Raw genomic sequence first — 24,028 nt, 5'->3', positions numbered from 1 at the left:
ACACCAAGAGTTAGTCGTGTTCTTCAACCTCTAGAAAGGAGCTATGACAATAGTCTATGTACTGTACGAAGAGTAATCTCAGAACCAGTCTTGAGATACAGAGCAAAGATAGAGAAACCAGCTATAGCACCAAACGCCAGGAATCAAGAATCCACTCGATTGTTGCGGGCAAGTCATCCCTCGAGGGTCGCCAAAATAACGGTCCGTGTCCAAAGCGCTCACCTGTCTGTCTGCCTGCTGCTCGCTCCAGCGCCAGAGTCCAGCACAATCACGCGCGCCGCGAAGTGCATTGTGGGGTAGCTAGACAGAAAATAAATGAGGTCCCCGGTCAACAACAGTGATCAAACCATCACAGACAAATATTTCTACCTTTTGTCAGTGTGTACCTTTGTATGGTCCACTGTAGCAGTCAGAGCATGTCATGGCATCGGAATGTGATTAGACAACTTGAGAAAGCGAGTAGGCATGACAGCTACGTACAGCTAACTAACTAGCCAACCAACCAGTGCCTGGTGAACAATATCAAATCCTACAAACTAATATTTAAGCTAGTGTACCTGCTGTGCTGATGATGGTGATGTATAGCATGCGTGATTGTTTCATGGGGGATCACCGGCAAGGTGAGGAAATTATCGAGTCGTAAAGTAGCTAGCTAACAACGAGAGGAAACCTTTATCGTTGCTTTTGGACAAACTGGGTTAGCCTGTGCCTGTGCAAGACAAAGGTGTCAAGCCATTTCTGCCAGCCAGTTTGGTCAGTAAACGTAGTTTTTACTACCACAGTTTATGCAAAGTAAGTAGCTAGTAATAGTAGTCATCATGTCAACTGACTGACATCGATTGATGAACGAGGGCGGCCAGCTCGACTGGCCACAAGGTCAATATACTATTGTTGGTTGGTATGTTATTTCGTATTTTGCTGTAATGAAGCTTTGGTTTTTCTTATGAATTATTTAATATTTAGCAGGAACATGAACATGATTATTCCCTAAAGTAGATTTAGCTTATAGTCTGCATTATTTGATGAAGGTCTGCTGAACTGCTTGCTTTTAATCTCAATGGAAATAGCTGGAAACGTTACATTGACACTGCTCTTGCACCTATATTAAACATTTGAATCAGAAAAACTGAGACTAGGGCAAGTTGAAGTTCTTACAAGTGAAAAAAGCCATATTGAACATGTGTAGGCTATGTCTATTTTGTAGATGGTTGCTTCATTACTGAATGATTTGTATACAACCAAAGTTCCTGGCAAGTGTTAGTGAGACAAATTGTTTGGGCTTGACTGAAGAAGACATTGCGGATAATGGTCTTTCCTTCAAGTGTAAAATAAGTAATGAGTCTTTTAAGGTGGAATTGAGTGAGTCATAAGGGTCTAAAGAATTTAATTTTGGAAGGATTCCCAATAAGGAGAAGTTATGCATGTTACTTTCCGTTCCGTTCCTGTTACTTTATGATGTAGGCAAGGTCTGTGCTTCACAACAACTTACAGGGTGAAAAAGAGATGTCAATGTAACTGAATTTGTGTTTTGCTAATTTTATATATTGTTTTAGGAAAACACCATTCCTCAAACTCCCAAAATGGGAATAAAGTCATTTACACACAAATCCCCCACCCATAGCCAGGAGATACTGGAAAGACTGAATACTCTCCGCAGTGATCGTCACTTTTGTGATGTCAACATCCGGGTCCAGGGTAAGCTCTTTGCAGCCCACAGAGTAGTTCTGGCATGCTGCAGTGACTTCCTGCGGGCCAAGCTGTCAGCCAAGCCTTGTGAAGAGTACGACGGTGGAGAGGAAGATAAGCCAATCCTGGACCTGGAACATGTGACAATGGTAGGCTTTGCCCCACTTCTGGAGTATGCCTACACCTCTACACTCAATATTAGCACAGAGAACATCATCGATGTGCTCGCCGCCGCCAGCTACATGCAGATGTTTGCTGTAGCCAACATCTGCTCAGAGTTCATGAAGTCCAGCATTCTGTGGCACAACTCCTCTGGAGGGAGTAGCAGTGTCATGGGGATGGGGCAGGACAAAGCACAGGACACCCCTGAAGGCTCAGCAGAGTGTGGTCTGGCCCCACTGAATGCCCTGTCCCCGTCTCCAGTCTCATCTGAGTACAGTGTGCTGGAGCGGGCCATTCCAATATACAGAGAGTCTCGGCGCAAGCGCAAAAGCTTTGCCAGCCCCCTGGTGCCCTCCTGTTCCTCCTCACAGGTTCATAATCCTTCCCCATCCTCCTCGTCCTTCCCTGAGAGCTCTGTCCTGCCCATGGACCCCTCCCTGGCCTGCATATGGGCATATCCCTTTGGTGTGGACCGTCGGTTTTCCCCAGAAAAGCCTATGCTCTCAGAGGACCCACTGGAGCTTTCTCCAGGCCCTGACACAGAGCCCAGCGGCAAGGTGACAGCAGACTACCTAGCATGTGAAGGCCCCAGAGGCGTTGAAACTGGTAGGGGTACAGGGCTAGAAGAGGAAGAGGATGATGATATACATGTGAAGGTGGAGAGGCTGAGTGACGAGGAGGTGCAGGAAGAGTTGCCCCAGTGTGTGAGTGCCTCCCACTGCTCCCTCAGTGACCAGCAGACTGTCCCAGGAAGTGAACACACCCAGGAGGACCTCCTCATCAGCCCCCAGTCCTCCTCTATAGGTGAGCCTATAACGTTCGCCCTTAAGTCAGTTACACGCTCTGTTAGTACGAAATATTTTGTTCACATTGATTACTGAGTCTGAAATATTCTTAAACCTCACAGTTGTTTCTAAACACTCCTCTGATGTCCTGTTTGTAGAATTCTGAACGCAGTCGTGCTGTCTTTTATGTGTGGAAAATCAGTGGCAGCTTGTGTGTCCCCTCAGGCTCCATCGATGACGTAGTCTCAGACGGGCTGCAGACCATCCAGAGCACCAGTGGCCATGTGGACGACGATGAAAGGTAAAGGCTTGTTGCTGCCAGCACCACGTTATCCCCTCTGTTACACTTCAGGTTCACAAACAGTTTGCTAATTGTATTTGTAAATGGCAATTTTGAAGTTGATTTTTTGGAGCTATTTGAATCAGTAACAATAAAGTAATAGATTTGGGTTTCTCAATAGAAGAAAGAAAGCTGTCAATGGGTTTTGAAATATGTACTTGATACTCTATGCTTGACTAAACATTTACTGGACCATGCTGTTGTTAAATTATAGAGAGTAAGACATCTGTTAAACTACAGACACCTGATATTGGTGTTCACAGAATTCAAAAAAAATATGATGGATGCTTTCCAGGATTAACCCATTGAGATCAGTTGTGTTTTATTAGACACAATATCCTGTCATTACCCCTTTAACACTGCCATTGTGTCCCTGCAGGATGGATGGTATTCAATACCCATACCATCTCTACATCAATGCTTCGACCAGGCCAGGCATGAACGGACCAGAGCGACCCTTCCAATGCCCCACCTGTGGAGTCGGATTCACCCGTGTTCAGAACCTTAAACAGCACATGCTCATCCACTCCGGTGAGTGGCTGTATCATACTATTGTTTGTTGGTTACAAACTAAATTACAAATGTAAATTTTAGACCAGGGCATGGAGCTTTTACACAAAGTTGTATCTGTACCTGACTATTTTCTTCCCAAAAAAATCTTTAAAATCCAATCTTGTATCCTCACTGACATACTCTTCTCCTTTTTTGCCTGACAGGCATTAAGCCCTTCCAGTGTGACCGCTGTGGGAAAAAGTTCACGCGAGCCTACTCCCTAAAGATGCACCGACTTAAGCATGAAGGTAAACGCTGTTTCCAGTGCCAAATCTGTAGTGCCACTTTCACCTCCTTTGGTGAATATAAGCAGCACATGAGGGTCTCCAGTCACATCATCCGCAAGCCGCGGATTTACGAGTGCAAAACATGTGGAGCCATGTTCACCAACTCTGGCAATTTAATCGTACACCTGAGGAGTCTCAACCATGAGGCATCAGAGCTAGCAAACTACTTCCAGACCAGGTGAGGAGGAGTTTGGGGAGTTGAAGTAATTCCTTACCACTCAGGGTTTTAGTAGGGTGGTTAGTTTTAGGGATTCTCACGCAGCAGAACGGAATATTGGAAATATAACAGAATAAGGAAATCATAGCTCTTGAAATATGGTGTCATGATCAGACCGATTTCAAACCTCACCCCATTGGATAAGTAATTGAAGTAGTGGGTACACTACCAGCTGACGTGGATCCTTCTGCTCCAGTGCAGCCTTCTCAGTGGGCCTCCATTGCCCCTTTGTGTCCAGCAAAAACAAACTGAAGCCCAGACCCTGACCTCCAGACAGGCGATGTGTTGGCTGCCAGTCAGATATGCGACGCATAGAGAACTCGTTGGCAGGCTCTTCGCCGCTGCATGATTCAGATCTGATACGCTGATACGTGTTTCTCTGTTCAGATAATAGGAAACAGCCCTCATTGGCCCCACTGCTCCTTTAAGCAGGTGCTGTCTTGAGTTGGGTGAATGACCTAAGGAGCATTTTCTTTGTGCTGCTCATACAACTTGTGCAAATATGCAGATGTGAACAGACAGAACTAAACTACTGTACAGTATAATTTAAACCTATGAAAGTACGTTGTGATTGTCTATCTATGATCAGATCTATGACAGAATATTCTGACCTATGACAGAATATTCTTATCCTAAATGAATATTGTGCTATTCAGCATTGCTATATCCTGTCCTTTGTGTAGATCATCCATTTATTTTACTGAATGATTACTGTGCTAGTTTTGTTAGTGTCAGTCTACTGTGGTCAATTGATATTAAAATGCTTTTCTCTTGTTTGGTTCAGTGAGTTCCTCCTCCCAGAGTACCTGAGACAGCTGCAGGAGGAGTCTCTGGGCCAGTTTGAGCTGACTCCCCACAGCATGGACAAGGGCTCCTCCTTCTCCTCCTTTTCCTCCTCCTCTGTCCACATGCCCGTCATCTCCCAGGTCTCCTCCACACAGAACAGTGAGCGTCCTGCTCTCCTCCTGGGTCGTCTGTCCCACTCCCCCACTGACAGGGAAGAGAATCAGGATGAGTTAGAAACTTAGCACCTGTCTCAACAGGGAGGAGGAGGAAGAAGAAGAGGATGTGGAAGAGGAAACTTCAAATGTAACAGTGATTTCAGTTACAATAGAGTAAGGTCCTGTCACATGTAATTGTGATAAAGCACTCCAGATGGCAAGCGCCTAAATCACCTTGCACAGGCAGAGGACTTAAATAACAAGGACGCTGGACGTCAGTGAGAACTTTTAACACTATTTGAATTTAGTGCTGGGGTGCTAAAGGCTGCCGTTGCTTGAAGTATTCAGCTATGAGTTGTCAATGCTGTGAATTAATTTGAATCTGTGTGTATGTTTTGTGTGAATTGTTGTTGCCTAATAGTAGATACTATAGTATGCTATGTAAACTTACATGCTGTTTTTTTTTTGTTTTTTTATTGTTTTAAACTTTTGGGTTAGGGTTTTTTAACTGTGATGGCATGATTGTGTCAGATCTTTTTACATCCCCAATGCACAACTGCTAAGGCAGATTTCACAGTTTCAAAGTTACTGATGTTGACAAGGAAATCATATGGAGGGTCAACAATACACTCTAATGTGCAATGTTTTGATACAAATGCCAGATAAATGGTTCCAGTGTATTTTGCCAGAAAATACTAGTTGCGACCCATAAAACCGTATGCAGATATGTAATATTATAAATCCTCATGTATCGATGCAATCTGAGAAGGCAAAATAATGTTTTTCTGTACTCAACATTGTGTTCAGTAATGTAGTTATCTGCACAACATTAGTTGATCATAGCAGAGAGGCAGTACTGTACACTTGAGAAATTTTCTAAGGATTGAATGGTTTATGTGGAACAACTAAACTAGGTGCTCAATCGAGTTTGGTGCTGCATGTCAACGTTTATAAAAGCTAATGTTGCCATGTCAATAAGGCTGTAAATCCATGTATTCTCTTATTTCAGAATACAGGCCTAATTTTATTTGACAAATGATAGAAATGCAGAATAATCAGCCAATGTTTATTAATACACTTCTAATATCCTTGGGATTATTTTATTTATTTTTTGTATCTAGTGGGACACTTTGTATTCCTTTGTTTGAAATAACATGTTTAATACAATTAATCAAAAGATATGAGCCTTAAAGGGATCACTATGTGCCAGTTTGTACTTTGTTATTAAGTGCTACAAACCTTGCTTTATGTGTTTTATGTGCCTTTGGATATTGAAAGTGCATTTAACTGCTCTTGTGTGATAAAATGATTCCTGACAGTATATGCCTAGCCCGCTACCTACAGTATTTAAGAGTGTTAACAATATTTTATTTCCATCTTCATGTTTTGTTTGAACAACATGTATTGCCTGTGTACAAACTTGTGTGAAGTTTAGCATGAGTTCATAACGTTTTGCTGTAACTTTACAAATGCAGTGAAGAAGGTTCTTTGTACTCATGTTTAAGTAAAATTCTATATTCGAATGTGGAACAGTGTAAAATCACAGAGGTCATTGCAAGTACTGTCCAGTAACATCTAAGCAAATAAATGGGATCTGGCATTAATATCTGTCAAGCATCTACACAATAGCTGATGCAGTGTAGGTCTTAGTCACTCCACTGGTGGTGACAAACATCAGGTTCAGCTTTAGGACAGGGCACTTACAGTATGCTTTGGCTGTGAGAGGCCCACATGAAAGACATCAGTAAATGATCCAGCTGTACAAACAGATGATGGGTTGAGGGTTATTGCTTGTCCTTTGCCTTGGCTAACTAGATACGGTCACATGGTATAATATCGTGTTAGCGAGTTCCAAGCACCTGCTTATGATTTTGTGTCCCTCTGATTTGGGACCCAGTGTTAGCCTTGTTAAAGAGAAAAATTGGGTCACTGCGTCACACTATAGGCACAAATAATATGAGGTGAGAAAACAGTTAACATTTTCTGAATATTGTTTATTGTAGAGTGGGTGAATTGTGAAGAATTAGGAGTCCCAGCTTCAGCCCCATCACAAGAGTAAATGACAATTTACTGGGGGCAAACAATCCAATCTATAATCATTAGGGCCTCGGCAATAAAACAATCAAACAAAGTTGATGCAACCATTCTCTGCCCAACTCTCCATATTCCAGTTGTTATTTCTCACGGTTGCACCAGTGGACCAGATGAGTTATAGCAGGTTATATAGCAGGATATATTGGACCTAAATTGAGTGTGGGCTCTGGTCCTCCATGGCTCTCGGAGCATGGGTAATTTGCACGCCAGGCATTCTGTCCCCGGCTTTGTGCAACAGATCTCACTCAACACAACAGTAGCCCAGATGGTTCAGTTAAAGGTATATTATACTATTCCCCATATCCACATGGACTGCATTATGACAGTGGTGAATCTTACAGTATGTCACTCTATAGATATACCCAAATCAACATTGAGAAGCTACCAGAGCAATAATGCTCTAAATCATATGGTGTATCTTGGGAACCAAGAGTTGAGAATAGTAGTACATTTTATTTTATTATCCCCACCATTACAATTGTACATCATACAATGTCTCTTATCTAAGATGAATGTTGCTATTAGCCTCTTCAGCGTGAGAAGTCACTTTCAACTAAATATAAACTATGGCATTAAGGTGTACAGAACATGCCTCAGTACATCATGTCTTTTTCAGTTAGGGCTGGAGAGTTAACATATACAATGACTCATTTTTCAGTTTTCCTTCCAAGAAAGGTATAATTCTTACCACAACAGTGGAATCGTTTCTCTGGCACTGTCCCTGACTGTAACATGCACTTACTCATATTGTCATCTGATGTTTGCACCTGTTGCCAGGAAACCATCCACATAGCTCCGCTTTGGAGTTGAGTGTGGATAGAGCCAGGAAGCAGTTGCGTATGCTCAGAGAGTTTGCAAAGGTGAGAAGGATTAAATGTCCTGGTGACGAAGTCTGGCCCTTAAAACCCTTTCTTCTCTGTCCGATACCTCAAACATAGATGATGATGAAAGCCAGTTGTGTTTAATCCAAATCAATTGAGGTAATCCTCAGATACTGAGGCCTCATTATGATGTGTTAGCTACAGTAAGGTATAATAATCAACCTCAGACTGAACAAAGTACCACAGTATTGTAAGATAGTTTCTCTGTTAAGGTCAAATACTGTTCCGTGGGCAGCTTTTGTTTGTGTATCAATACAAAGTCCAAATGTGTATGACCATAGGCTTTAATCTAGTAAACATGATCCAACTGAGTATTTCTAATACATTTCCTATCGTTCTAAAACACCTGTGAACATTTTGAATTGAATTGATCAGATTTTAGATGATAGTGTATATATTCAGATCACATGGGCTTGATTTTCAGAGAGTTACATTAGTGCACTTGAGGCTCAGCTGGCAGGATGTCTTTTCCATTTTCACAGAGGGTGTGATTTTTCATAGAGTATAATTGTCCTTTATTCTGCATGACAAGTATTAAGTGTCTCATAACAACTGTGTTCTAACGTTGCTGATCATCGGCCAAGTCTTGTGAAAATAACTGATAGGCTGTATATATTTTTTGTATGTTCCATTCTTTCATTAACATGCATACACATTTTTTCCATTGCTGATTTTCATTGCACATTTGAGACTAAATGGAAAACTCAATCTGACGTAAATGACAACATTGCACAATAACAGTGAAATTTCCAACCGATCTGAATGTCAGCCGAGTTGTAAGTGGGGGCATTTTCTGTATTGAAAGTCTAGAGCCAGCCTTAGTCAAATAACCAAGGCCAGCTGCTGTCAACAGGTGAAATCTTGGATGTTTGTCGCCTTCTTTATAAAACTAGGGAGAGGGGAATACAACATATAAAATGAGGTGTCATTATCAAGTCTCTCAGATGCAATGCATGTTTTAGGAGATGTCAAGAACACACTTCAAAGTATTCCCCGTAGTGCCAAACAGTCAATGGCACAGATGTAGCATGGACCAACCGTAACCTACCTCCACTACACTAACACATCAACATTTGTTTTAGGACCCACAGTGTCTGGAGAGAGACTGAAAGAGGGATATATCATGACCAGCTGCATCAGGCTCACTACAGTACAAGGCAGGAAGAGAGGTTTCATTAGCTTGTGTTTTTGGACAAAGTTTTCAATGTCAGAGGGTCACATACCGGTAAAGTCATCTACTGTAATATGACATTCTGTGTTTGAAATGAGGGTGTAGCCACTCACTGCTTTCTATTCAGCAAAACATACTGTATTTCACCTGTAAACTCACAAAATAAATGGCCAAACAAAATACCAAACAAAGCGTAACACAAATGGTTGGATGAAAAACTAAAATCTAAATGAGCTGAATACTGAGATGTCCTTTGTTCCTTCTTAAAGAGACTGTCACTTTTTTTTCATCAAAGGGCCTCCTCCAAGACTTGAACCAAATATAGAAGTAAATATTTGAAGAAAAATGAAGGCGTTTTGGTGCACGCCTCACCCTGTGTCTGCCTCAGGTTCATAAATAACATGTCAACATCACTCAACTCTTCCAATGGGGCGGCCTCCGCAGCCAATTTTTACCCTTGAATAAACACTCTCTGATGCCATCACATAAATATAACTCAGACAGGGTTGATGCACGGTTATACGTGGTCCTCTGTGTGTCCTTTTCAACACCCACTGCTTCTTAGTCACTTGTGCTTCAAATGTCCCTCTGAAATCCACAAATCAGGCAAAGCTTAAGTGACAAATTTCCTTGTGTTGGCACAATAACTGTATGGTAGATATCCAATGCAGCCCATCTTAACAGTCAAGGTAAGAGAACATAGCATATCATGAATAGCCACATTTTGGTCATTGTCCTTGAATGACCAAGCAGAACACCAATACGGTACCACAATCCGAGCAGCAGGAGAATAGCAGGGTTTTGTCTCTGATAAAAGAATGTCACAATCCAGATCTTTGACGTAAATAGCCCTAGTACTCTCCAGCCCTTCCAAGGAAATGTTTGTTTCCATGGCGGCCAAACGCCGCTTTGGGACAGACTGGGAGAGCATCCCATCGTTCCTCACAGCTGAGTGGGCAGGGGAAGATTCCACTCAGTCCCTCTTACTGTAGATATGGTTCTGTAATCAAGAACATATCCACTCCCTCACCTTCTTCTCATTCTCAGACAAACATTAATCTTATTCCAAATAAATATCAAGTGATCTCATTATCATTTGATGATATCCAGTTTCTTAATTTCTGTTCATAACAAGAATAGTAGATTGTAGATTGTTCACTTTTTTCATGTCAAGTTTTAAAGGTCCAGTATGTAACATTGAAGCTTTCTAAAAGCTTCCTAATGGTTGTAATGACTATGTTTAATCGATAGAGATCAGGGAATTAGATCCATTGAAAGAAATATTTCATTTATGAACACTGTTTTGGTTCGTAAAAATCGCTTTCTAAAATGGACCTACCCAACACTCGGTTTGCATACAAACTTGTTGTTACTGCTAGGGGTTTTCTAGGGGAGTGGACTCACTGATTTTCCTTTCCTTTTTCGCCTTTCTACCTCTGGTAGCTGTCTCTTCGATATTGGCAATGAATGTAGGTGTTGTAGGTTTTATACAGTATCTAGCATTCTCCTTGATTGCTGTCAAGATCCTGTGATAGCAATCATGAAACAGACTTGGGGGGGTGGGTGAGGGAGCAACCAACGTCACATCAGGAAGTATGAATGCGAGGTCAGACACTGGGCCCTTGGATCTGAGGGGAGCAGCCAGGTCTGGTCCTTCCCATCATAAATAAGAAAGAGTGTTGCTGGGCTCTGGACTCTAACCCAGCCACCACGAGCAAAACTGATGACACTACCATCTGTGCACTTTCTACAAAGTCCCTTCGATAGCTTTCACAGATACCAAGACCTAGTCTCATGATGCCCACTTTTGTACTTCAAATCTGACTCTATGATTTATACAAGCTTTTTTCCTCCTGTTTTATACAATTTATTTAATGACCTGCAATGCCCAGGTTATGACTGTACCAAGAACAAGTAGTGGGCAAAAAGGACCCTATTAATCCTGCATGAGTGTAAAATCACTCTCCCTAGTCTTTATGAAACGGTATTGTATGGGTGTTCCAACTTCAGCCTTGGATACTGATAACCATAAATATGTGATTTAGATAGACCAACCTTCTGGATATCTATCTTTTCCCTTTGATGCCCAAGTAGCCATCTGTCTCTTATTTACCTTTGTTAAAGATAAAGTTAACTTGTATAAAATCTTTGTAATAAAAGGTAACTGGCGTGGTCTGCATATGGCTGTCACTAGTGCTTTGGACTCTGAGTTCTTTCTACCTGAGTGGAGTAGAGAAATTAAATGGCAGTGAACCCTGGAAAGGAATGCTCTCAGTTTAAATAGAGGCATTTTTATATGTCTATACTAGACAGGGAGACTATGGAGCTCATTGAGAGGGGGTTATTCCCGTCCGTCCCCCGGCCCACCAAAGCAAGCCCAACCTAGCCACTAGGCCTTAGCCACACTGTGCAGAGGCGGTGGTGACCACTTACAGGATATGACGGTACAGAGAGCTGTGTGCCACACCAGGAGACCAACCTGCTGAGAGTTAGGCCTGCCAAGCTCAACCAGCTGTGTGAAGAGAGGCAACCAGTATGGATACAACCAGTATGGCTCCAATAGTCTTCTTATCTACTCTATGACACATTAATTATCAAACATACAGTAATGAGGAAATTACTCTCTATGAAGCAGAGGAAAGTTCAATAGAGAACAGAAAAAATCTAAACATTTAGTTTTTTTGTTTCAGATAAAAATGAAAAAGAGAGATGGGAAAGGAAGAAATAAGAAGCAGATGAAGAAGAAAGATGACAAATGGGAAAACAGAAGGAATAACAAGATTGGAGAGGAAATGGAGTTCTGTGGAATGATGAGGCTCTATGACTGTATGAGACTTTGTGAGGTTAATCTTTTCCTGAGAGATGAGGTGTGATGGAAGCTGACTGTGCAGGTTGCTACTCTGATTGTAACTCCAGACACAGTGTACTGTATGAGACACAGCCTGGTCTCGCAGGCTCCACCACAGCCTCACTCTTACAGGAAGCAGAACCATGACTCCTTTACCACACTCCGACATCCCCGGAAAGCCATTTGGATGCGAAAGTACCTTCCTGCACGCATTTTGCCCATAGAAATGTTCTGAGGGTTGGATGAAAAAAATGGCTCATATATTTCAGTATGGTGAAACCCAAAGATGGGTTTGTTGGGGTTAACAAAGACGGATTGCAAAATGGTTGTCCAATTTTTTTTAAATTATATTCGATCTTACATTACAACGTCCAGTACATTTATCATCATTTGGTGAAAAATGATGGCAAAACTGCATGCCTTGTGCATGCCTTGTATAATCCTATTCTATCCATGAGACAGACTCTGTTATCAGGGGAACAATGACATCCAGTGGAGAGATTAAATAAAACCTGGGATACCTTAGCGGTCTAGTAATGTTAAATAACAGTCTTCATGTTCACAAAACACATTATGTCAACAATGAAAGGTTTATTGAAATCCAAACAGCAAAATATAAATCCTATTTTCTCTTTCCAAACACCATCTGTCAACTCTCAGGCCTAGAGTGAATGATCCAATAACATTGGTACTCAAAAGGATGGCACCCCTGTTATGAGTGAAACCGCATAGCAACAGAGTGTGTACTGAGCACCCAAACAGAGGTAACTAGACTACTCAGCAGTATTGCCACCTGTTGGGTGTGGTAATGGATATGATGCTACTACAGGTGACAGTGGCCTCTGACATCAACGTTTTCCCACCCAGGTGAGGTAACAGGTACATAACACACCTGTGGGAAAAGATGAGTGCTCTACTCAGCTAGATGACAACACCAAAACTTAGATAAACATGCATGCTGGTAGGCAGCATTCAGGGCTCTGTTCTTGGCTCCCCAACATATCATCATGTTAGCAACACTTTGTGTCATCCGACTATGAAAACTTGGCAGCAAGTTGCTGCCTTAGGGGAGCAGAAGTTCCTGAACTTGCCAACAGACGTAAGCAGCAAGTGTCATCAATGTATTCTACCATACACTGTAGATAGCTAATAATGAATCAGGCAAGAGATAGTGATGGCTGTCGTATAATTACAGTATTTGTCTTGAGTAAATGCTTGAATTAACAGTTGAATTAGTAATTTATCAACAATTGTTTCTAATCAGCTGATTCATTGATGATCATTGATTGAATGTCTAGGTACCTTTCAGTGGTGATCTCGGCCTAATAGGGATATGCCTTAGCAGCACACCAGTGGTTCATGAGCAGGGATTGGACTGTAGCCAGGAAGGAGCAGGGATGGGGTTTCCTGTCGGTTCCTTTATAGATGTAGATGGACACTGGGTCCAGTGTGCCTCAGGTGTCAGCCCTAATGTCTGCACCGCCTGCACTGGGGCCAGACAGTACTGTACCCTCCACTGATCATATGAGACTAGACAAGAGATGGCACTGACATCCACTGAGAATACGGTTGTTTTAATCTTTTTTTTTAATCAGGTATCCATTGATCTTGACTTACATTAATAATGGTAATAATGGTCTTTTGTGTCTGAAATTACTTTTTTTTTTCTGATGTGGCTTTGATAATACAAATGCACAGTTAATCCACAGGATGTAAAGGATCAGATTATGTCTTTTTGTGATATGGGAATATTTCCGGAAGTGTCATTACCTACAGTATGCTGATGTAGTCTTAGTTTTGGGTTAGCTTTTCAAAGTAATGAACAGGTACATCTCAATAGCCATTCCTTTCCTCATTCTATCAGTTGCAAAATGCTCTTTGATCTCTCCTCTGGTTGTCTCTCTACCCATGTCACAAGCATCTCACCATGACATCCCTCTTTTGAAGAGAGGGTGTTTGAAGCCATGGCTACTCCTTGATAAGGATGAGATGAAATTCCACTGCAAAAACTTCCCAAACCCCAACTTTCTCTTCTCTTCTCTCTCTTTGCTGCCAGCCATCAACACAGACATCCTCCTCAGTAAAACAACACAAATCTATCACCACACAAGGACATCAAAGCCCAGTTTGATATCCACATGTGAGAAACTAATCAATTCATTCTTTATTATTCATCTTTTAAACCTTTTATTTTACACCCTTATCATTCTGTCCAAACCATAATCAGAGGCCCATAAAGAGAGTATCAGAGGTTCCTGGTGTGTTCTGCTGCCAGCCTCTCTCAAACCTCAAAGGCTGCCGTAGGCGTAGACCGTGGACACTGCCTCCATCCACTTCCTGCATGCTCTGATAGCCATCGACAGAGCCTGCAGCCCCAGCAGCGCTGCTTCCTGTATTTAATTAACAGTGCTGACAGGACCGCGTCCTCCTCAGCTGCCCAAGACATGGCTGTCAAAGGCCACTTTGTTCACCACCAGAATCCCCAGCCAATGTGAATGTCACTCCTGACGGGTGCCATGTCAGCTGTAGCAAGTGGCTGCTCTATTGCATTTAAATCATAACAAAGTTACTCTGGCTTTTCACTGAGTAACAATTCAAACTTTGTTGCTCGACATAGGCCTTTATGTTTTTGTCGAGACAAAATTAAGGTGCAGTTCATGGCATTACCAATATGTTAAAGTGAAGACTACCAGTGCCTTCTTAAACAGTAGTTGGTAGTAGATGAGGTGAGTTTCCCCCATACAATGTACAGTAAAGCATTTTGAACACCTGTTGTAAAGTGGAAAAGGCGCTATAAATCCAAGCAATTCATGGTATCCCACAATATGCCTACAATACAATACATTCATCTGACAGAAATAAATATTTGTATTTTATAATAGAAAAAAAAAACTAATTACCAAAAAATACTTAATTTTGCGTTTTCCAATGATTTTGCTAGACACTTGCTAGACTCTGGAGAGCGCTGGAGGATCTGTTCTGCTGCTTATGCATATCCTTCATCCTCCTGTAAGACTGATTGGACCAAATCGGGTTGAGTTTGATGTGCTCAGACTCCATCAATGTTGAATCCACTCATAACTTGCTTTTTTCCACAAACACAGTGGTCTGTAGCTCTTTGTTTTCAGAGGGAAATAAAGAGGCCGCAGTGTTATCAGACTGTCACACCCAGAGCATGGGCTTGGGCAGTGGGTGTCTGAGAGAAGGTGAGTTAGGCTGATAAGGTTCCAGTGAAAACAGAGGTGCAGCACAGAGTTCTAATGGTTCATGACACCTGGATGTTTCCAGTTCAGTGGAAAGAGATGGCCATACTATACTAACCACAGGCTCAGCTGCACTGGTTACAACTGTGGGTTTTCCCCGTGCCCCTTCCCCCCTCCCATTTCCCCTCTACCTTCTCTGTATCCTACAATTCATTTCACAACTACTGAAAAACATTAAATGTATGTTTACATGTTATTTAAGTGTTATGTACATAGCAGCCATGCACTGTATAAAGCCCAATATCTTAATATAGTTAGTCATCCAATAAAGAACTATTCCCAGAATTCCCAGCCAAAATACCTTTATTAGACACCCCTACTCAGTGTGGTGTAAACTCACATACAGCTGTTTGAGTCCTGGGAAAACCCCACTGATGGAGAACAAGTTGTCTTTGTAAAACATTAAGTTGACAGGTGAACACGCCTTTCTTCTCAGTTATGCATTTCTACCCATTGCTGTTGATATGGTCAGTGGTAATCATCATTATTAGCATTACATCATCATCATAATTATTATTATTATTATTATTATTATTATTATTGTTATCATAATCAACATCATAATCAACATCATCATCATCATCATAATCAACATCATCATCATCATCAAAACAAGTGAAGAAATATGTTCATCTACACCAACACCATGGGTAAGGTTCTGTCGCCTAATCTGGAATGGTGATGCAAATTATTGAGAAACGTCCAGCCAATAATTTGCATTTACACAAAGCAAATAGGCTGCCTCAGGCTCAATGCTATGACTTGTACATAATATCTGAACTTCTATTAGGCAGATACTGAGTTTGTTATGTGCTGAGTTTGGTATCATGAGAACTATTCACTAACTCTGGATAAATTAGCAGACAATCCTTCAAAACTATTCAGTGGACAACTACGCTATGGAAACAGGTTTGGTTTATTTTTAATGATCAGTATGCCTATCGTCATTATTCTATCAGTATGTGTCTGTGTGAATATACTGTACTGTATGTCCATACTGTATAAATGATCTCATGGTGTGGAAACTAACATCACAACTTTGAAATGGAATACTGTGCGTGAGTTGTAGCCAATGTTGTTTTATTGTGTCGCACAGGGATATTCTGTATCATAACTTTTATTCTAGAGTCCAGAGAAACATGTGCACAGCACTTGCATTTCTTTGCTTTATGTTGACACATACAGTACATGTAGGCTGCCTTATCATTTTACAAGGTGTATCGAGAGATCTTACATCCAGGCAGGTCACCAATAGGGTACGTGTGCCTGCACATAATAGTAGTTACCAGCTAAACATACGTGCATTCACACATCAGGCAAGAGCAACCGGCAAGACTCTACAAAAGTTGCTTTTCTAGACAGGCATACATTATGGACAACAGAATCTGATTTTGATTCTGATATATTTGTGCCTTTGTAATGTATTGTATGTGCTGTACATGCTGTGCTGTTGTACTACTTTGTTGTTGTTCTTGCCAAGTCACCCTCATTAAGGGGGTTTCTAAACTCAAGGGTCTTATCTGGTTAAATAAAATAAAATAAATATAAGGCTACTATTAGGCTAAATATTAACACTTTATGAGCCACCTATACATAATGCAGTAAGAATAAAATTTTATAGCATAATGAATAATACATATCAACCCAAAACCTGGTATAATCTTTCATAACAATATGAAAACCTAAAGGCTACAGATGCATTTATAATGCATGACAAACAGGTCATGATATACTGTACATAATAAGACATTCTATTGTATAAGCATTCATAATGGCTAGTACTGTATTAACACTATATAAGTTGATAAATAACTATAACTCTTGCATATGACATCACGCCCGTAAAAACAGAGCAACTTTCATCAAAGATATTGTAGTGAACAAAAGCAGATGAGAGTGTCCACTTCTTTCACTGCCCTCCGACATAATATGGCAGAGCAGATGCACCAGTCAGATTCAACTCTAGAGTGTAAATTCTCTAGTCTGTTGCATTTTTTAAAGTCTCTGGCAGCATCACCTCACTCGTTTTGCTATGACGCCATATCAGAATCTACCTTTAATTCATGCATTACAAAAAAGGTGTCTCGTAGAAAGTAATACATTCTTAATAGATAAGCAAATGCTATAGTAACACAAATGTTTTATCAAACAAATAAATGCTTGGTAACACAATCTTAACATGGAGTTAATTCTTCTTAGATACACAAAACGTTTTGATTCTTGTATGGTTTCTTTTCAGATTACTCCAAAAGAGTCTACCAGGGTGTCAGAGTCAAACACACAGTCAAAGACCTTCTTGCAGAGAAAAGGCTGAGGCAGCCAAATGTTCCCAGATTCAATGTGAGTTTGCCTTTGGCTTGTCTCTTTCTCTCATTAATATCTGGCCTTTCGCCCTAGCCTTTCTGCTTATTTACATTCTGTATCGTCTTCTTTCAATTCAGAGATCATGACCACCAACCACACAAAAGAAAATACCCTGTATTGTAGTGAATGTTCCCAAAAGGCTTCCCAAAGTCAAGAGCTGGGGGGTCCATACAGAGTCACATAAAGCTAATAAATGAAAAGCTATTCATGGTTATGCAACTCCTCCTCCCACAGCATTAGCCATGACATGTTCCAACTGAAGTCAGCCAACAGTAGGCCTATAGCTCTGTGTTTTCTCTACTCGCAGGTCACCTATCAGAGGTCTAATCAGACACACCTGCCAAAACGACCTCAACAAACCTCAGACAAGAAAACCATTGTTGGCCCCAGACAGTTAAGCCAAGGTTAGGCCATCCCAAAACCCTCACCTAAAACTAACAAAGGAAGAAAACAAGACCCCTTTATCACCCATCATACACGCTAAAATGGTTGTATATTTTCAGTTGGAGTCGGAGGCACTTCAAATGCAAAGGGAATGAGCCATTGCTCAATGACTGTATGAAAAGCTTGGTACACACACTTATCTCACGGTAGTTTATGTTGAAGTATTTCAATGGCTGATACAGCACAGTATGAAGAATAGGTAGAATAGAGCTTCCATGGCACTGTTACAATACTGCAGACCTTGTTTGGATGTCAATGTCAGTGATAATCATAATTAAAGTAAGTCATTAATAGGTCAGCTGTTTAATGATGGATTGAACATGGTTGGTAATGACCATGTTATGCATAAATGTCCTATATGTGATACATCAACGGCTGACTACTAGTGATAAACATCTTGCACACTGCTCAACAGTTTGTAGGATCTACAGTGCATTCGGAAAGTATTCAGACCCCTTCACTTTTTACACATTTTGTTATGTTACAGCCTTATTCTAAAATGGATTAAATTCATTTTTTTCCCCTCATCAATCTACACACAAAACCCCATAATGACAAAGCCAAAACAGGTTTAGAAATGTTTGCTAATTTATTTTAAAAACTTAAATATCACATTTACATAAGTATTCAGACCCTTTACTCAGTACTTTGTTGAATCACCTTTGGCAACGATTACAGCCTCAAGTCTTCTTGGGTATGACGCTACAAGCTTGGCACACCTGTATTTGGGGAGTTTCTCCCATTCTTCTCTGCAGATCCTCTCAAGCTCTGTCAGGTTGGATGGGGAGCGTCGGTGCACAGCTATTTTCAGGTTTCTCCAGAGATGTTTGATCGGGTTCAAGTCCAGGCTCTGCCTGGGCCACTCAAGGACATTCAGAGACTTGTCCCAAAGCCACTCCTGCATTGTCTTGGCAGTGTGCTTGGGGTCGTTGTCCTGTTGGAAGGTGAACCTTCGCCCCAGTCTGAGGTCCTGAACGCTCTGGAGCAGGTTCTCATCAATGATCTCTGTACTTTGCTCCGTTCATCTTTCTCTCAATCCTGACTAGTCTCCCAGTCCCTGCCGCTGAAAAACATCCCCACAGCATGATGCTGCCATCACCATGCTTCACCGTAGGGATGGTATTGGCCAGGTGATGAGCAGTGCCTGGTTTCCTCCAGACGTGACTTGGCATTCAGGCCAAAGAGTTCAATCTTGTTTTTATCATGGTCTGAGAGTCCTTTAGGTGCCTTTTGGCAAACTCCAAGCGGGCTGTCATGTGCTTTTTACTGAGGAGTGGCTTCTGTTTGGCCACTCTACCAAAAAGGCCTGATTGGTGGAGTGTTGCAGAGATGGTTGTCCTTCTGGAAGGTTCTCCCATCTCCACAGAGGAATTCTGGAGCTCTGTCAGAGTGACCATTGAGTTCTTGGTCAACTCCCTGATGATGGCCCTCCCCCTATTGCTCAGTTTGGCCGAGCGGCCAGCTCTAGGAAGAGTCTTGGTGGTTCCAATCTTCTTCCATTCAAGAATGATGGAGGCTACTGTGCTCAATACTGCAGAAATGTTTTTGTACCCTTCCCCAGGTCTATGCCTCGACACAATCCTGTCTCGAAGGTCTACAGACAATTCCTTCGACCTCATGGCCTGGTTTTTGCTCTGACATGCACTGTCAACTGTGGGACCTTATATAGACAGGTGCCGCTACAAATCATGTCCAATCAATTGAATTTACCACAGGTGGACTCCAATCAAGTCGTAGAAACATCTCAATGATGATCAATGGAAACTGGATGCACCTGAGTTCAATTTCGAGTGTCATAGTAAAGGGTCTGAATACTTATGTAAATGTGATATTGCAGTTTATAATAAATTAGCAAACATTTCTAAAAACCTGTTTTTGCTTTGTCATTATGGGTGTGTATATTGATGAGGAAAAAAGTGAATTGAATCCTTTGTAGAATAAGGCTGTAACATAACAAAATGTGGAAAAAGGGGAAGGGGTCTGAATACTTTCCGAATGCACTGTACAAATTAGACTGATGAAAATACTGATATGTGGTTCAGTATGGGTCATATTGATCAAACACCATTACCATAGGCCCACAATGAAAGTTTAACCTTTGTAACAATATCAACAATTAGCAGATATTGATGCAGCAATATTCGTTGGTGCTTGCATTAGACTAAATGACATTGTATTGCCAAAACAATGATGGTGATTTGAAGAGGATATTATGGACACTATGTAGGTAGAAATAATGGAGACCAACAAAAAAATGTGTATGCAGACTGAATTAAGATTAGAGATAACATTGTTACTGCAACTGCCCAGCAGTCATCAATCAGCTTGTGCCCAACAGTCATCTTAACCCTGTTAGATGCTTAAGGCTACCACAAAATACTAAGATAGGAATGATCATCAAAATAAGTCTTGGTCTGGCCGCTGTGATAATTCCTCAGATATCAGACCCATCATTGACTCCTTGGCCTACACAACATCCTTGTATTATAGGCATACTCACTTGGTTTGTGTGCTCACTGAGACTAGTAACACTTGCAAGGGGTAGGGCACATCCATAGGCGAGTTGTCTAATTACATTCAAATATCTGCCCACAACATTTGCCTGACCTCCATGCCTCCCCCTCTCCTCCCCTCTTTTGCTCTTTCACTATGTCTCTCCATCCACAATTCATTGCTTGATCCATGCTCATTGCAGTGTTTTGCATAATAACACACACACATACTCTCTCTTTCTCTCTCACGCACACACACACACACACACACACACACACACACACACACACACACACACACACACACACACACACACACACATATACACACACACACAGATGTGCACACAAACACACACACACACACACACACACACACACACATACACACACACACACACACACACACACACACTTTCAATGGTGTGCCAGTGTGTCAGTAACCATACCCTTTCTCTCTGTTTGCAGGCTGGGACAAGCCATTCCCAGCCAGCTTTTGTCCAGATGCCAGGTGAGTCTTTGTGGTTTGAGCCCATTGTAATATTCATTGGCTCCTCATCTGTATGTCCACATACGGTAAATGTGGGTTTAAATGTAATGGCTGGAGGTAGAGGAATTACACTGCTGCCATGCCTCTCTCTGCAGGATCCCACATGCTTCCTGGTTACTACAGCATGCGGAGGCCCTTCCTGACCGACTCTGAGCTCTGTTCCCCCACTAAGCAGTACTCCACAGACCCATATGCCTCACCTCTTGGGACCAAGGCCCTGCCTTATGATCATCCCTCCAGTTACCCATCCTTCATCGACAGCTACTACCCCTCTGAGTCGTTTGGGGACTACCGTGGTGCTCCACACTTCTCTACCAGTGGAGGTTCCCTCTTCCCCCCTTCATCTTTACCACATCTACTGCCTCCCCTCCCCGGCGAGACATCACATCTCCTCTTGGTACAATCACCTTAACTGTTGTAGAACAAGAAAAAATACTTTAGAGTATACTGTAACTGAGATTACATCCAGGATGGATATTTAAGTTTTAAAAGACACCAGTAGATACTCAAATGCTTTTCCATCATTGTACTGTTTAATCACAACCTTTCATAACACTTATGAACAGGATTTCCCTTTCACTACCTCTAGTAAACACACTCTGCAGTTCACTCCTCATCTTCACTTCTCTCTTTATCTTCCTCTCACTGTTCTCATCTTCCATCTGTTAACAGAGAGACTCTTGGGAGCAGTCCGATGGGGACTCTGTTAGCCAGGGTGAGGCCTTGTGCTCTGAAGGCCAAGTCCCCTCCACGGTCTCCTCTAGCTTGGCCACTCCTGACACCGGGAGCCCTTCTCCCTACCGGATGCCAACCGGCCGCAGCGGATCCACTCTGTCTGGTTCCCAGCACTACTCCCTGCTCCCCTTGGAAGAAGTGCACTACCCTGCTGCCTCATACACCCCTTCATCCAGCTACTCCTCTAGTTACTCCTACATGACTGTCCCTGGAGACCCTGCTGGGGTCAAAGTAACACCTGTCTCCTCGGAGGACCCCAGCAGTGATGCCGTCTCACTCAGCGATGCCTCATCCTGGGCAAAGGACGATGGGACCAGCTCTTGGTTGCCATATGAACCCAGAAAGGCCTATTGATATGCTGGGCCATCCTGAGACATGAACAGACATGTTGGTGCAGACATTGTTGAATACATACAATACAATACAGATTTACAATAGTTGGATTGAAAGCCGACAGCACCAGCTGACCTGTATAAAAGATTGCATTGTGGCTTAATGTATGAATGTAAACACATGTATTTGTTACAGTCTAACGCTTTATACTATATCACACTATTACAAATTAAGAGATATTGCCAGAGTTGCAACTGTAAAGCGAAGTTTTGGCTGAATTTATCTGAAAAAGTATTTCCAGATATTTCAAAATAATACATCAAATATAGATCATTTTTACCATGCAAAATTAAGATAAAGATTTCTGGTTTCTTGTGTGTGTGTGTGTGTGTGTGTGTGTGTGTGTGCGTGCGTGCGTGCGTGCGTGTGTGTGCGTGTGTGTGTGTGTGTGTGTGCTTGAGTGAGGATTAGGAAATGCTTAAAATGTTTACTAAACAGTTCAAAATGCCTTATTATTCTGCCGCCTGCTACATGACTTATTTTGAATGAGCCCTGTAGTTACAAGAATCAAACGGCAGAAGTCGCATAAGACCATTACAAAAATGCTCATTCAGACCAAATCAATTTACTGAAATTGTAGAGATGAATACTATAAAAGACTGCTCATGCTTCATTTTAGCATTAGGGCGCCAAATGCCTCTGTAAGATAAAACACTCGCATTACTTCCGCAGCGCCATCAGAAGGTTTCATACAGAAAGTGTTTTTTTGTGTGTCTCGCATCTCTAGTGACAATGGCTGCATTAGTCAATGTATTTGAATATTCAAATGAATTCCGTGCAATCATTGTTAAATTATTATGACGAGGTTACATACAGTATTTATAGGACAAAACACAGCAAGAGATCATTCAGAAAAAAAACGTTTAGCCCCAAACATTTAAGACAATATTGCTGTGGATTCTTTGCCAAGTTAGAGCTGCTATCGTTTGTTTGTTTTTCGCGCCGTGTGACTGATCTGCACTGTGCGCTGATTGAATCCCCCAATTGTTCGGATCTCAGAATTGTGTCTGCAGGCAAAATGTCATCCGGTGAGTCCTTTTATATTCCGATTCATGTTTACATGAGCTCTGTTTTGGTGCGGCTGAAATAAATAAATAAATAAACAAGAGAAGTTGAGGACTTTGTTATTCTCGTGATAATTGGTATGTGCTCGTGGTCAGGAAATGACTATAGGCCTGTTGTTTATGCAGGTATCCTACCGTTTATGCATGTACCGTAGGCCAGTAATGGCAAATGTTCCAGTGCGTGTGGAGGGAACTTAGGTTCCATCACATACGGGGGGATTCCAACATAACTTTCCTATCACGTATTTTAATGTCAAATTATTGAACAATGGCTCAATAGCCTGGGCCAGGGGGCATTGTCTTAGTTGGTTAACCTAATTAGGGTCAGGTTGCATATTCAGTCAGTGCGCTAAACAGGTGGTTCTTCAGCGCACCTTTACACTTATGTATTTCAGACTTAATTTGCGCTTCAGCGTAGCCAATAGCATATAATGGTGTGGTGCATCCGAGGGGAAATATCCCCTCTTTGAATATATGCCTCTAATGTATATATATTTCTATGTGTATTTTCTCTGAAACAGAGAAAGTAAAGGTCTACCAGGGTGTTCGGGTGAAAATCACGGTCAAGGAACTGCTGAAAACTCGCAGGGCTCGTCAGGCAGGGATGAAAGTTGCATTGGTAAGCTGAGATCCTTTAGTTCCAAAATGACACAATTTTGAGAATAATTTATTCATTGGCATTCCTTGAAAAATTGGTTATTATGCGTGGCATTCTGCATGAGATTCTGCGTGAAATTTACCATGTTCGTTCTTACAGGA

The 24,028-nt window shown here is 41.7% G+C and overlaps 2 protein-coding genes across 3 annotated transcripts; both read left to right on the top strand.

Moving 5' to 3' along the window:
* Positions 1-366: 366 nt before the first annotated feature.
* Positions 367-6,567, top strand: zbtb44 (zinc finger and BTB domain containing 44). 2 transcript variants are annotated; one of them, XM_083685606.1, is made up of 6 exons: positions 367-753; positions 1,554-2,652; positions 2,859-2,934; positions 3,353-3,504; positions 3,690-3,990; positions 4,814-6,567. In XM_083685606.1, the coding sequence occupies exons 2-6, from the start codon at positions 1,581-1,583 to the stop codon at positions 5,055-5,057; spliced, it is 1,845 nt and encodes a 614-aa protein (XP_083541732.1). In that variant the 5' UTR covers positions 367-753; positions 1,554-1,580; the 3' UTR covers positions 5,058-6,567. The 2 variants fall into 2 exon arrangements, with proteins under 2 accessions (XP_083541732.1, XP_083541733.1); XM_083685607.1 differs by having other exon boundaries at positions 367-2,652; positions 3,690-3,773; positions 4,814-4,971.
* A 9,458-nt stretch (positions 6,568-16,025) lies between these two features.
* LOC310816143 (POU class 2 homeobox associating-factor 2) lies at positions 16,026-22,544 on the top strand. Its single transcript, XM_083686161.1, has 5 exons — positions 16,026-16,136; positions 17,467-17,567; positions 20,996-21,038; positions 21,173-21,474; positions 21,750-22,544. Exons 1-5 carry the CDS (start codon positions 16,127-16,129, stop codon positions 22,164-22,166), a joined length of 873 nt encoding a protein of 290 aa, XP_083542287.1. The 5' UTR covers positions 16,026-16,126; the 3' UTR covers positions 22,167-22,544.
* The last annotated feature ends 1,484 nt before the right edge of the window (positions 22,545-24,028 follow it).

This window comes from Argentina silus, assembly GCF_951799395.1.
Source record: "Argentina silus genome assembly, chromosome: 2".
Lineage (NCBI taxonomy): Eukaryota > Metazoa > Chordata > Actinopteri > Argentiniformes > Argentinidae > Argentina > Argentina silus.
Note: the sequence above shows the minus strand (reverse complement) of the source record. Positions and strands in the feature narration are given on the sequence as shown.